We start from the raw sequence: 14,173 nt of genomic DNA on the forward strand, positions 1-14,173 counted from the left end.
TATGGCTCACGCCTGTAATCCTAGCTCTTGGGAGGCCGAGGCGGGCGGATTGCTCAAGGTCAGGAGTTCAAAACCAGCCTGAGCAAGAGTGAGACCCCATCTCTACTATAAATAGAAAGAAATTAATTGGCCAACTGATATATATATAAAAAATTAACCGGGCATGGTGGCGCATGCCTGTAGTCCCAGCTACTCGGGAGGCTGAGGCAGGAGGATCGCTTGAGCCCAAGAGTTTGAGGTTGCTGTGAGCTAGGCTGACGCCACGGCACTCACTCTAGCCTGGACAACAAAGTGAGACTCTGTCTCAAAAAAAAAAAAAAAAAAAAGACATAGGATAAGGGAAAAAAACTATAATAGTAAGACATTCTTGAAGTTACAGTCTCCAAAGTTATTTTTCTTATATTTGACTATAGTTTGATATACTTTATATTTTTTTCTTTAATTTATATTTCTTTATGATATGTTTAAATAAGTTCACTAAAACCTGACTTGAATACATAGTAAAAAAATTTTATAAGGCAGATGCACTTAAAAATCCCACCATAAAAACTAGTTTCATATTCAGTCTTTCAGAGAAAACACAGAGATTTGAGTACATCTATAATTTGTTGTGGTTTTCAATTTTCAAAAATTTTTTCCGGTTATTGAAAGAAGAAACATTTCTGTAAATCGATAGTGTTAGGATTGTGGCTTTTGCTTAAAATTTTTCAAGTTCTCTGATATATTACAACATAGTAGTTTTCAATTTAAAAATTATGTTAAAGTCGTATGTGACAGAATGATTATTGTACTTTAGCTATTAAAGATGATTTATTTAATGGATGTTGGCATGTGTGCTTACAGTGAAGAAAATCTCAAATCCATTGTACCTATTACCAAACTGAAAAGTAAGGCACCTCACTGGACAAATCGAATACTTCATGAATACAAGGTAAGATGTTTAATAGAAATAAAGAGGCATTTTATACCCTAGTTAAAATTTTGTTAGTGTTATTAATAATTTAAACATAGGCACATTATATTTATAGTCATGAAATTAAAAGTGGATCTTCTTGGTCACAATGCCTGAAATTGAAAGTAGCAAGATATTTTTCCTGAATACCTTCTGAATGCTGAATACCTTTATGTGCTGAATGCTGTGATAAGGGCTAAAGATAAAAATTTGGCATAATATACTATCCCTACCCATGAGGCACTTAAAACCTAATAGAATAGACAATAATTTTAGATCCTGATTTTTTTTTAATATTAAGATCAGAAGAGAAAAAGTACTCTTGATATAATATGCCATAAATTTATTTTTCAGTGGGGGCAGCCTTGACTTTATAAACTATTTAGTTAACCTATATGGAGTATCAAAGTTATGTTCTCCTTTCACATCTCTTTTTATTTTTATTTTACCATATTTGTTTTTAGAATCTTAGTACAAGTGAGGGTGTCAGTAAAGAAATGCATCACCTTCAGCGCATGTTCTTACAGAATTGTTGGGAAATTCCTACATATGGAGCAGCATTTTTCACAGGACAGATATTTACAAAGGCAAGCCCCAGCAATCATAAAGTTATCCCTGTGTATGTAGGAGTGAATATAAAAGGACTTCATCTCCTCAACATGGAAACTAAGGTACATTTTCAAATATTTTTGACCAGTCAAATCGTATATCTAAAATAACAGTGCCAGCCTACATGAAGAAGTGGCATATACAAAACTATTCATTGCAACTTTATTCATTAGAAAAAATGAGGGGGAAAACTAAATGACTGTCAGTTGGGGTTAACATACTACATTTGTACTTTGGAATATCTTTCAGCTATGCAAAAGAATAAAGAATATTTTATTCTTTAGAACTATCTCCAGGTTAGTGAAAAAGTAAGTTGCTGAAACACATGTAATGTGCCACCATTTGTATAAAAATGGGAGGAAGTGAAGACTGTCTTTACATAAGTACATGTCGCTTGTGGGTGCATAAAATACTTGAAGCTTTTAAAGAAGGGAACCAGGAAACTGGGAACAGGAGTTAGGAGGGAGACTTCACTACATACCTGTCTTAGTTCAGGCTGCCATAACAAAGTACCTGATTGGCTTATAAATAAAAGAAGTTTATTTCTCAAAGTCTGGAAGTACAAAGTTTGATATCAGAGCACTAACATGGTCAGGTTCTAGTGGGGGCCTTCTGGGTTGTAGACTGCTGACATCTTGTATCCTTACATAACAGAAGGAATGAGATAGCTCTCTGCGGTCTCTGTTATAAAGGCACTAATCTCATTCATGAGGGTTCTCTCCTCATGACATAATTACCTCCCAAAGGCCCTGTCTCTTAATATGTTGACATTGGGAGTTAGGATTTCAACATAACCAATGTGTATTCTGCACCTGATGGATGAAATGTTCTGTAAATATGTTAGGTCTATTTGGTTTAAAGTGTAATTTAATTCCAATGTTTCTTTGTTGATAATTTGTCTAGATGATTTTTACAAAGCTGAGAGTGGAGTGTTGAAATCCCTCAACTATTATATTATATTGGAATCTCTCTCTAGGTGCTCAGATATGTCTGAGTAGATATGTCTTGGTAGATATGTTAGAATATGGTAGAATTGTTATATCCTTTTGCTGAATTGATGCCTTTCTAATTATATAATGACCCTTTTGTCTCTTTTTACAGTTTTCAGCTTTAAGTCTGTTTTGTCCAATATCCAGTGGCTATTCCTGCTCTCTTTTGGTCCGTTTGTGTGGAATATCTTTTCAGTCCCTTCACTTTTATCCAACATGTGTTTTTACAAGTGAAATGAGTTTCTTGTCAGCAGTATGTAGTTGAGTCGTGTGTTTTTAATCCATTCATCCAATCTATATCTTTTAAGTGGGAAATTTAATCCATTCACATTCAGGGTTATTTATTATTGATATGTGAGGACTTATGCCTGTCATTTTGTTAATTGTTTTCTGGTTGTTTTGTATATCTTTTGCTCCTTTCTTAGTCTCTTATTGCTTATCATTGATGGTTGGTAACGATAACTTTTGATTCCTTTCTCTTTTCCTTTGTGTGTCTGCTTTGTCAGTGAGTTTTATACTTTGTCATCCTTTTACTTCCAGATAAAGGACTCCCTTAATCATTTCTTATAGGGCCAGTCTAATGGTAATGAGTTCCCTTGGTTTTTGCTTATATAAAAATACTTTATTTCTCCTTTGTTTTGTTTTTTTAATTGTATATATAAAAAAATTAATTAATTTTTTCTTTTCTCTTTTTTCCTTGACAATCCTCATTGACTCTTCTCCTTTGTTTTGAAAGATAGTTTTGCTTCATATAGTATTCTTGGCTGTCATTTTTTTTTTCCTTTCAGCAGTTTGAATATATCATCCCATTCTCTCCTGATGTGCATGGTTTCTGCTGAGAAATCTGCTGTTAGTCTGATGGGGATTCCTTTATATGTGACTTTCTACTCTTCCTTTTTTTTAGAATTCTTTGTCTTTGATGTTTAACAGCTTATCTATAATGTGCCTTGGAAATGACCTTTTTAGGTTAAATCTGTTTAGGGATCTTTGAGCTTCATGTGTCTTGATGTCTGTATCTCTTAAGACTTGGGAAGTTTTCAGTTTTTATTTCATTAAGTAGTTTATCTATGCCTATGCCCATCTCTTCACCTTAAAATCCCAGTATTTTAACATTTGGTTGCTTGATGGGTATTCCATATGTCATGTAGGCTTTCTTCATTGTTTTTTATTTCATTTTTGGTCTGACTGAGTTATTTGAAAAGACCTGTCTTTCAGCTCAGAACAACTTTCTTCTGCTTGATCTGTTGTTGAAGCTCCCAATTTTAATTTCATTAATTAAATTCTTCAGTTCCAGGATTTCTTTTTGGTTCTTTGTATGATATCTACTTGTTTGTTGAATTTCTCATTTAGTTCATGAATACTTTCCTGAATGTCTTTGTATTGTTTATCTGTGTTCTCTTATATCTCACTGAGTTCCTTTAATATCATTATTTTGAATTATTTTTCAGGCATCTCATAGGTTTCCTTTGCCTGAGTTTTGCTACTTGAGAATTATCGTGTTCCTTTGGAGGTGTCATATTTTCTTGCTTTTATCTGTGCATCTGGTAAAACAGTCACTTCTTCCAATTTTATAGATTGGCTATCTATAGTGTTGGTTGGGTATGATGCTTTGGCTTTAATTCTTGGTGGACACAGTAGTGTGGTCTCCAGATAATTTCTTCAGCTGTAGTCAGCATTAGTGGTGTTTGTGAGTTACTCAGTGTCTTATTCCGAGATTGGTAATGGAGGCTAAAGTAAGGCTTTGCTGGGACAGGGACTCTAAGCAGACTGGTACTTGGGCACTAGTGGTGGCAGCAGTGGGCAGGGCAGGCCTGCTCTCAGGCTCCCAGATTATATGTGTGGCACCAGCAGTTATTTATGGGGTGGGTCAATCTCTAGACCTGCAGACAGGTGGCAGGGATGGTAGGCAGAGCAGGCCTGTCCTCAGGCCTCCTGATGGTGCATGTGGCTATCAGCAGCTACAGGTGGAATAGGTCCCCAGGCTCCTGGATGACATGCGCGGGTACCAATGACAGATGGATGGGCCTGTCTTCATGCCCCCATGTTGCTCACAGGCCCTGGCAACAAGTAACTGGATTATTCAGTCCTCAGGCCCCCAGATGGCATGATCAGGTGTAGGAGGCTGTGATGGTGGGCAAGACGGACTCATTCTCAGGCCCACCTGAGGTGCACACTTGCCAGTAGCGAGTGGCAGGTTGATCCCTAAGCCCCCAGACAAGGGCAAGGTGGCTCACGCCTGTAATCCTAGCACTCTGGGAGGCCAAGGCGGGAGGATTGCTCAAGGTCAGGAGTTCGAAACCAGCCTGAGCAAGAGCGAGACCCCATCTCTACTATAAATAGAAAGAAATTAATTGGCCAACTAATATATAGAGAAAAAATTAGCCGAGCATGATGGCACATGCCTGTAGTCCCAGCTACTTGGGAGGCTGAGGCAGTAGGATCACTTGAACCCAGGAGTTTGAGGTTGCTGTGAGCTAGGCTGATGCCACGGCACTCACTCTAGCCTGCGCAACAAAGCAAGACTTTGTCTCAAAAAAAACAAAATCATATTTAATTTATTCAGCTTTTTTAAGAATAGACCATTTTCCAAATGAGTTAACATAATCACTAAGCTTATGCATTTTTAAAAGGCATTTTTTATAACTAAAAGTCAAAAAGATCAGAGATAGACAATCTAATGAAATGACTCAAAGAGCTGGAAAAAGAACAGACCAACCCCAAACCTAGCAGGAGAAGTGAAATCAACAAGATCAAATCAGAACTAAACGAAATTGAAAACAGGGAAGCTATTCAGGAGATTAATAAAGCAAAAAGTTGGTTCTTTGAAAAAATAAACAAAATTGACATGCCATTTGCTAAGCTAACGAAAAGCAGAAAAGAGAAATCTCTAATAAGCTTATTAGAGATTTTTAGTCCTTATCAGGACCATAAAAGGAGACATCACAACTGATCCCAAAGAGATCCAAGATATAATGTATGAATACTACAAAAATCTTTATGCACACAAACTGGAAAATGTGGATGAAATGGACAAATTTCTAGAAACACACAGCCTCCCTAGGCTCAACCAGGAAGAAATAGATTTCCTAAACAGCCAAATCTCAAGAGCTGAAATAGAAACAGCAATTAAAAATCTCCCTAAAAAGAAAAGTCCTGGTCCAGATGGTTTCACACCGGAATTTTACCGCACTTACAAAGAAGAACTAGTACCTATCTTGTAGAAACTATTCCACAACATCGAGAAGAACAGAAACCTCCCCGACACCTTTTATGAAGCGAATATTACTCTGATACCAAAACCAGGAAAGGATGCAACAAAAAAAGAAAACTACAGACCAATATCCCTAATGAATATAGATGCAAAAATTTTCAACAAAATCTTAGCTAACCGAATCCAGATGCTTATCAAAAAAATAATCCATCATGACCAACTGGGCTTCATCCCAGGGATGCAGGGATGGTTCAACATATGTAAATCTATAAATGCAATTCACCACATAAACAGAAGCAAAAACAAAGACCACATGATTCTTTTCAATAGATGCAGAAAAAGCTTTTGACAAAATTCAACACCCTTTCATGATACAAACACTTAATAAAATAGGCATAGAAGGAACAAACCTAGAAATGATACAAGCCATATATGACAGACCCATAGCCAACATCATACTGAATGGGGAAAAATTGAAATCCTTCCCACTTAGAACTGGAACCAGACAAGGCTGCCCACTATCTCCACTTCTGTTCAACATAGTGCTGGAAGTCCTGGCTATAGCAATCAGACAGGAAAGTGAAATTAAAGGTATCCAAATAGGGCAAAAGAGATCAAACTTTCACCGTTTGCTCATGATATGATCAGCATGGTATGGATTTTTTTATTATATTTAGAAAACCCCAAAGATTCAACCAAGAAACTCCTGGAACTGATAAGTGAATGTAGTAAAGTCTCAGGATACAAAATCAATACACAGAAATCAGAGGCATTCATATACGCCAACAACAATCAAATTGAAAACCAAATCAAAGATTCAATTCCCTTCACAATAGCAACAAAGAAATTAATGTATCTAGGAATATACTTAACCAAGGAGGTAAAAGACCTCTACAGGGAGAACTATGAAACCCTGAGGAAGGAAATAACAGAGGATGTAAACAGATGGAAATCCATACCATGCCTGTGGATCGGCAGACTCAACATCATTAAAATGTCTATACTACCCAAACTGATCTACAGATTCAATGCAATACCTATTAAAATCCCATCAGCATTCTTCACAGATATGGAAAAAATAATTTTATGCTTCGTATGGAACCAAAGAAGACCCCGAATATCAAAAGCAATTCTAGGCAACAAAAACAAAATGGGAGGCATTAATATGCCAGATATCAAACTATACTACAAAGCTGTAGTAATTAAATCAATATGGTATTGGCACAAAAATAGGAATAGTGACCAGTGGAACAGATCTGAGAATCCTGATATAAAACTATCCTCACATAGCCATCTAATCTTTTTTTTTTTTTTTTTTTTTTTTTTTTTTTTTTTGAGACAGAGTCTCGCTTTGTTGCCCAGGCTAGAATGAGTGCCATGGCATCAGCCTAGCTCACAGCAACCTCAAACTCCTGAGCTCAAACAATCCTGTTGCCTCAGCCTCCCGACTAGCTGGGACTACATGCATGCGCCACCATGCCCGGCTAATTTTTTCTATATATATATTAGTTGGCCAATTAATTTCTTTCTATTTATGGTAGAGACGGGGTCTTGCTCTTGCTCAGGCTGGTTCTGAACTCCTGACCTTGAGCAATCCGCCCGCCTCGGCCTCCCAGAGTGCTAGGATTACAGGCGTGAGCCACTGTGCCCGGCCGCCATCTAATCTTTGACAAAGCAGACAAAAACATACGCTGGGGAAAAGAATCCCTTTTCAATAAATGGTGCTGGGAAAACTGGATAGCCACTTGTAGAAGGCTAAAGCAGGACCCACACCTTTCACCTCTCACAAAAATCAACTCACGCTGGATAACAGACTTAAACCTAAGGTATGAAACTATTAGAATTCTAGAGGAAAAAGTTGGAAACACTCTCCTAGACATCGGCCTAGGCAAAGAGTTTATGAAGAAGTCCCCTAAGGCAATCACAGTAGCAACAAAAATAAATAAATGGGACATGATCAAACTAAAAAGCTTCTGCACAGCCAAAGAAACAGTCATGAAAGTAAACAGACAACCTACAGAATGGGAGAAAATGTTTGCATTGTACGCATCTGATAAGGGGCTGATAACTGGAATATACTTAGAACTCACAAAAATCAGCAAGAAAAAATCAAATAACCCTATTAAAAAGTGGACAAAGGACTTGAGCAGAAACTTTTCTAAAGAAGACAGAAGAATGGCCAACAAACATGAAAAAATGCTCAACATCTTTAGTCATCAGAGAAATGCAAATCAAATCCACAATGAGATATCACTTAACTCCAGTGAGAATGGCCTTTATCAAAAAGTCTCCAAACAATAAATGCTGGCGTGGATGCGGAGAGAGAGGAACACTCCTACACTGCTGGTGGGACTGCAAACTAGTTCAACCTCTGTGGAAAGCAATATGGAGATACCTTAAAGCGATACAAGTGGATCTACCATTTGATCCAGCAATCCCATTACTGGGCATCTACCCAAAAGACCCAATGACACTCTACAAAAAGACATCTGCACTGGAATGTTTATAGCACCACAATTCATAATTGCAAGGCTGTGGAAACAGCCCAAGTGCCTATCTAAGAATGGATTAATAAAATGTGGTATATGTATACCATGGAGTACTATTCAGCTCTAAGAAACAACGGTGATATAGCACATCTTATATTTTCCTGGTTAGAGCTGGAACCCATACTACTAAGTGAAGTATCCCAAGAATGGAAAAACAAGCACCACATATACTCACCAGTAAACTGGTTTTAACTGCGCAGCACCTAAGTAGACACATAGGTACTACAGTAATAGGGTATTGGGCAGGGGGGAGGGGGCGGGTATATACATACATAATGAGTGAGATGTGCACCATCTGGGGGATGGTCATGCTGGAGACTCAGACTTGTGGGGGGAGGGGGGAAAGGGCATTTATTGAAACCTTAAAATTTGTACTCCCATAATATGCCGAAATAAAAAAAAAAGGCATTTTAGATTAACAATTCTTCATAAACCTAATTTTATTTTTCTTACTTTTATGTCTTTATTTATAATGAAATAACTTTAGTCATTTCTTATTAACTCAGGGTCATCTTTATGGACAACAGTTATTTTACTATGCTGTTAGATATGCCTGTGGATGGAGATAGAGAATATCTAGGGACAAAGAGTGGAACAGTGTCTGATTTCAGTAATTGACCTGGAGCTTGATTTCTTGAAGTCTCATATAGTTAACTTGCTTTTGTTTATTTCCTTATCATTCCTATTAAAACTATTTTGCTCACAACAAATAGGCTCCTGTTTATTAGCTTGTAACCACTTTTCTATTTCTGTTGTACTGTTTGCTAAAGGAAATGAAGGAGAAATGCCCCCCACCATTTCAAGAAATTTTTCCTTTGCTATTTCAGAGCATTTTATACCAGCATCTACAAATCCTGTTTCATAGAACTGGATGGTGAGGCTGTGGATGTAATACTGTGCCATTTCTCTAAGCTGTATTTTGTTTGACTTTTGATAGCATTCCAAATTTAGACAATAATACAAAGTTTTATATAGTATTCAAATGATGGTTTATCAATATCTCTATAACATCTCATATTATGAATAATATTCTGGTCCAGGAGTTGAATAAATGAGATAGCAGTAGCAGGCAGAAGGATGATAGTAATATTATTAAACAGTGTGCTCTTTCAGGATAAGAGATTCAATTTCTAGAATATAAATAAAAATGCTATCCTTGAGTATATAAAAAGATGATTGAACCGAAAGGTAAAGATATTTTCTGTCCATCTAATCATTACCTTCTGCTCTGTAAGCCACTGATAAATTTATTGCACCTTTGAAAGCTCTAAGATGATTACATATTCCAGCCATCAAATGTGAGAACAACCAGCTTGTCCTCGGTTGTCCCAGATTCACCAAGACCTACTAGACTTGAATTTGACAAGATTTGCTAAAATAGAGTAAACACATTCAACTGCAAAAATGCCTCCATTTGCATTTAAACTCTACATGGGATATATCAGCCTTAGAATAATTCTCAAGAAAAGCCATAGGAAACAGCTGTGTTTTTGTATCAATTACTTTTACTTTATCTTGTTTCTCTTTGAAATTATCAAAGTTGCTCATCAGAAAATGTAGCTCAGCCAATTGTATATGCTCATCAAAGACTTTTCTACTTACATAAAATATAAACACAATTGAGTAGATCAATGCACTGTATTGCAGCTCAGTGTTTTACTATAGTGAGTGTGTTGGAGTCTTCACAACTGAATTGTACTTGTGAATATGTCTTCAACCTTAATGGTACCACTACTACACTCAGGCAATAGACTGTCCTTTGCTGATGTCAATTTATGTTGATCCTAATGCCCTTCTGAGAGAACTGAATCCTGATCACAAAGACCACCAGGGAAACTTCTTCTGAAGTGAAACTGGGTTGTTTAAAAACCCAGATAGTGCCATTCTACATTACCAATTGTCAAATCACTATTTCTCCTGTCTGCTGGTCACCTGTATGCTGCTTCTGACTTCTGTGGGTTTTCCTTTTTTGCCTTCAACTACTCCTCTCAACTATTTCTCTTGTGATTTTTTATTTCCCTCATTAAGTACCTTGCCCATTGTAGGTTTTACCTCCTAATGAGAGCTGCTTTTTCCTTCTGAAGCAAAGTGATTACTTAAAACCACTATGTGGATTCTTTGGTTCTTCCACTCCATTCAGCTGTTTTCATTGTTTGTGTTTCTTAAGAATTCCTTCCTCACTGCACATTATCCTTAACAACCAAACTTTTTTTTTTTGAGACAGAGTCTTGCTCTGTTGCCTGGGCTAGAGTGCTGTGGTGTCAGGCTAGCTCCCAGCAACCTCAAACTCCTGGGCTCAACCAATCCTTCTGCCTGAGCCTCCCAAGTAGGTGGGACTACAGGCATGCACCGCCATGCCCAGCTAATTTTTCCTATATATTTTTAGTTGTCCAGCTAACTTCTTTCTATTTTTAGTAGAGACAGGAGTCTCACTCTTGTTCAGGCTGGTCTTCAACTCCTGATCTTGAGCGATCCTCTCACCTCAGCCTCCCAGAGTCTAGGATTACAGGCGTGAGCCACCATGCCTGGCCAACAACCAAACTTATTTTTAACTATGGGCTCAGTACTTTTTTTGGAAATCTGAACTCCATATAATTGAGGAGTTCCTGTACCACAGATGTATTTTTTATGTATATCAAACTGTTTTTGAGGCCATATTAATAGACTGTTTTCTAGTGTTTAGTTAAAGAAATTTCAGGTCATTGATCTGAAAAATAGTTTAAGGTAGTATGATATCTTGACTCAATATTTCAGTCTGTACCTTGATAAGTAGCTCTTTTAGCATATCCTTTGTGTAAAATTATATTTTATAATATGAATGTAGATAGTTGATTTTTAAACAAAATGTTATTAGTTTTCTGTTGTACATAATATATACTCATGTAAATTAATTACAGTCTTTCATTTGCAGAACCGCACTTTAAAAATGCCTTAGCCCATTATCTTTTTGGCGTATCTGTGGTTTATTATTTACTGTCAATATTAAAGAATTTCTACTTATAGAAAGCTAATGTTTCTAAACATATATATTTTAAAGGATGGCATGAACACTTTATATATGTCTACACAAAAAATATATGCATAGGTCAAGACTGTGCAAGTTACTGCTGGGGAAAATTAAATAAGATTATATCAAATGCCTGGTTAAATACAGCATTATGTTAGGAGAGTGTAGGAATGGGTTACTCTAATATTGCTTTTTAAATAGTTGGATCTATGAAGGGTATATTATTTTTATACTAAATATATCAGTGTACTTATTTTCAGTGGAATGAGATTGTGTAAATCAGCAGGTTACCCCTATTGCATAAATTTCAGATCTGAAAGTACTATAGGAATATTCAAAAGAAAGGTACTGATTATTCAGATAAGACCGTAGGAGACAAGAAAAAAAAAAAAGGAAGGTACTGAGTAAATTAAACAGGTAGTTTGTAACCTGCAAAAAGTAAAAGATTGTGGTACATTTCATTATCCTGGAAGTCACAGATAGAATGGGCATCTTTAAAATTTTTTATCAATCTTATACAAAGAATATCATTGCTCGAGGCAGTCTTCTGCCAGTCTGTGTGGTTCTGCGCTGCAGGCTGTATGAGGTTAGTGTGGGCACTTTGAATAGGCTTTATTATATCATTCAGAACAATTATGTTTAGACCTGAGTAGATAAATGTAGTTAGTACAGAAAGTAGTGTTTTTAATATGTATTTCAATATAATGATTTTCTATTACCTTGCAGGCTTTACTCATCAGTCTTAAGTATGGTTGCTTTATGTGGCAATTAGGAGATGCTGATACTTGTTTTCAGATCCATAGTATGGAAAATAAAATGAGCTTTATAGTACATACAAAACAGGTAAATATTTGTCTATTATTTTTAATTTTATAATGAACTACTTTGTTAGTAAAGTTATTTCTTTTTTTTAAAGTGATGTAATCCATTTAACTTCAAGGAAAGTCTCTAATACTATATGAAATTAAAATATTTAAGACCAAAAATAAAGGCAGGCCTTTCCTAAGCAAGGAAAGCCAAAAACTTATCTGAATAATTTGTTTTAGTCTTATAACAATTAGACTCTTTCTTGTGCCATTTCTTTTAATTCTGGTCAATATTCCCTGTCTCTTCTTTGAAGGTATTAAGAAGTCTTTCTCTGTTCTTGACCTGCCTGAGTCCCTAGTTATATCCAGTGGGTTGCTTCTTAAGTCCTTTCAAAAAGCCTGAATAAATACTCCCTCTGGGGCCGGGCGCTGTGGCTCACGCCTGTAATCCTAGCTCTTGGGAGGCCGAGGCGGGCGGATTGCTCAAGGTCAGGAGTTCAAAACCAGCCTGAGCAAGAGCGAGACCCCGTCTCTACTATAAATAGAAAGAAATTAATTGGCCAACTGATATATATATAAAAAATTAGCCGGGCATGGTGGCGCATGCCTGTAGTCCCAGCTACTCGGGAGGCTGAGGCAGAAGGATCACTCAAGCCCAGGAGTTTGAGGTTGCTGTGAGCTAGGCTGACGCCACGGCACTCACTCTAGCCTGGGCAACAAAGCGAGACTCTGTCTCAAAAAAAAAAAAAAAAAAAAAATACTCCCTCTGTACTATTTCTTTTTTTTTTTTTTTTTTTTTTTTTTTTTTTTTTTTTGAGACAGAGTCTCGCTTTGTTGCCCAGGCTAGAGTGAGTGCCGTGGCGTCAGCCTAGCTCACAGCAACCTCAAACTCCTGGCTCAAGCAATCCTCCTGCCTCAGCCTCCCGAGTAGCTGGGACTACAGGCATTCGCCACCATGCCCGGCTAATTTTTTGTATATGTATTAGTTGGCCAATTAATTTCTTTCTATTTATAGTAGAGACGGGGTCTCGCTCTTGCTCAGGCTGGTTTTGAACTCCTGACCTCGAGCAATCCGCCCGCCTCGGCCTCCCAGAGAGCTAGGATTACAGGCGTGAGCCACCGCGCCCGGCCTGTACTATTTCTTAACCAACTGCCTCCTAATAGGAAAGTTCTTTTTCAAATAGATAGGGAACTGCCCACTGCCATGTATGTCCTTTAAACATTCTTACATGTTTCATATTTATTGTTGACGTATATTTTACTTTATAGGCTGGGCTCGTGGTGAAACTGTTAATGAAGCTAAATGGACAGTTAATGCCCACCGAAAGAAATTCGTGAAAGGAAAGTAGCTGGTACTCAAGCCACCACATTTTGTAATGCAGAGTTTTTTCCATGAAAGATTTCTTAAAATATTACTTTTAACAAGGTATTTAGTCTCTTGTAATAAATATGTATATTATTACATTGTACAGAATCTGTACTTATGTTTGGTGTGTAATATACCAATTAGTTTTATATAATATCCTCATAAGCTATTCTAGTTTTTTGAGAGAAACACAAAAAATTGTAGATTGATAAGTGTGTATAATATTAGAAAAACAGTAAGCTTTATAAAAAGTTATTTTTGGTAAATGGTAAAGAATTTGGAGTGGAATGTGATGAGATTAAAATGTAGCTTTGGTATAACTTTGTGTGTTATTTCTAAATATATTGAAAGTCAACATGATTTGAATAACAAAAATGTATTTTCTATTTGAACCATATAACACTTATTGAAAACAGTTTTCTGCAATCTATAAACATTTCTCAACATGTTTTTAAAAGCTAAAATGTATATCTAGTATATGATAGTGTTTTTTAAATTATAGATCTTGAACCCCTTATATCCTAATTACCTACGTGCCTCTTAAAAATGAAGATTTCAGATACTCCAGATAAATTCACTCACTCTCTGGAAGTAGCAGAGCCTGGAAGCTTTTCCTAAGTTTGGTTTTGTTTTTAGCTTTTTTCTGTTGAAATAATTCCAGATCCAACAAGGAATTTAGATTAT

The 14,173-nt window shown here is 36.6% G+C and overlaps 1 protein-coding gene across 1 annotated transcript in view; it reads left to right on the forward strand.

Annotated features, from left to right (window-relative positions):
* The window catches only part of KRIT1 (KRIT1 ankyrin repeat containing), a 41,771-nt gene extending 28,174 nt beyond the window's left edge, over positions 1-13,597 (forward strand). Inside the window, exons 15-18 of the mRNA XM_012779624.3 lie at positions 844-931; positions 1,417-1,623; positions 12,044-12,160; positions 13,393-13,597. Coding sequence (XP_012635078.1) covers positions 844-931; positions 1,417-1,623; positions 12,044-12,160; positions 13,393-13,461 — 481 coding nt within the window. The 3' untranslated portion in view covers positions 13,462-13,597. The remainder of the gene's footprint in view (positions 1-843; positions 932-1,416; positions 1,624-12,043; positions 12,161-13,392) is intronic.
* The last annotated feature ends 576 nt before the right edge of the window (positions 13,598-14,173 follow it).

The sequence above is a fragment of the Microcebus murinus genome, chromosome 9 (assembly GCF_040939455.1).
Source record: "Microcebus murinus isolate Inina chromosome 9, M.murinus_Inina_mat1.0, whole genome shotgun sequence".
Taxonomy (NCBI): Eukaryota; Metazoa; Chordata; class Mammalia; order Primates; family Cheirogaleidae; genus Microcebus; species Microcebus murinus.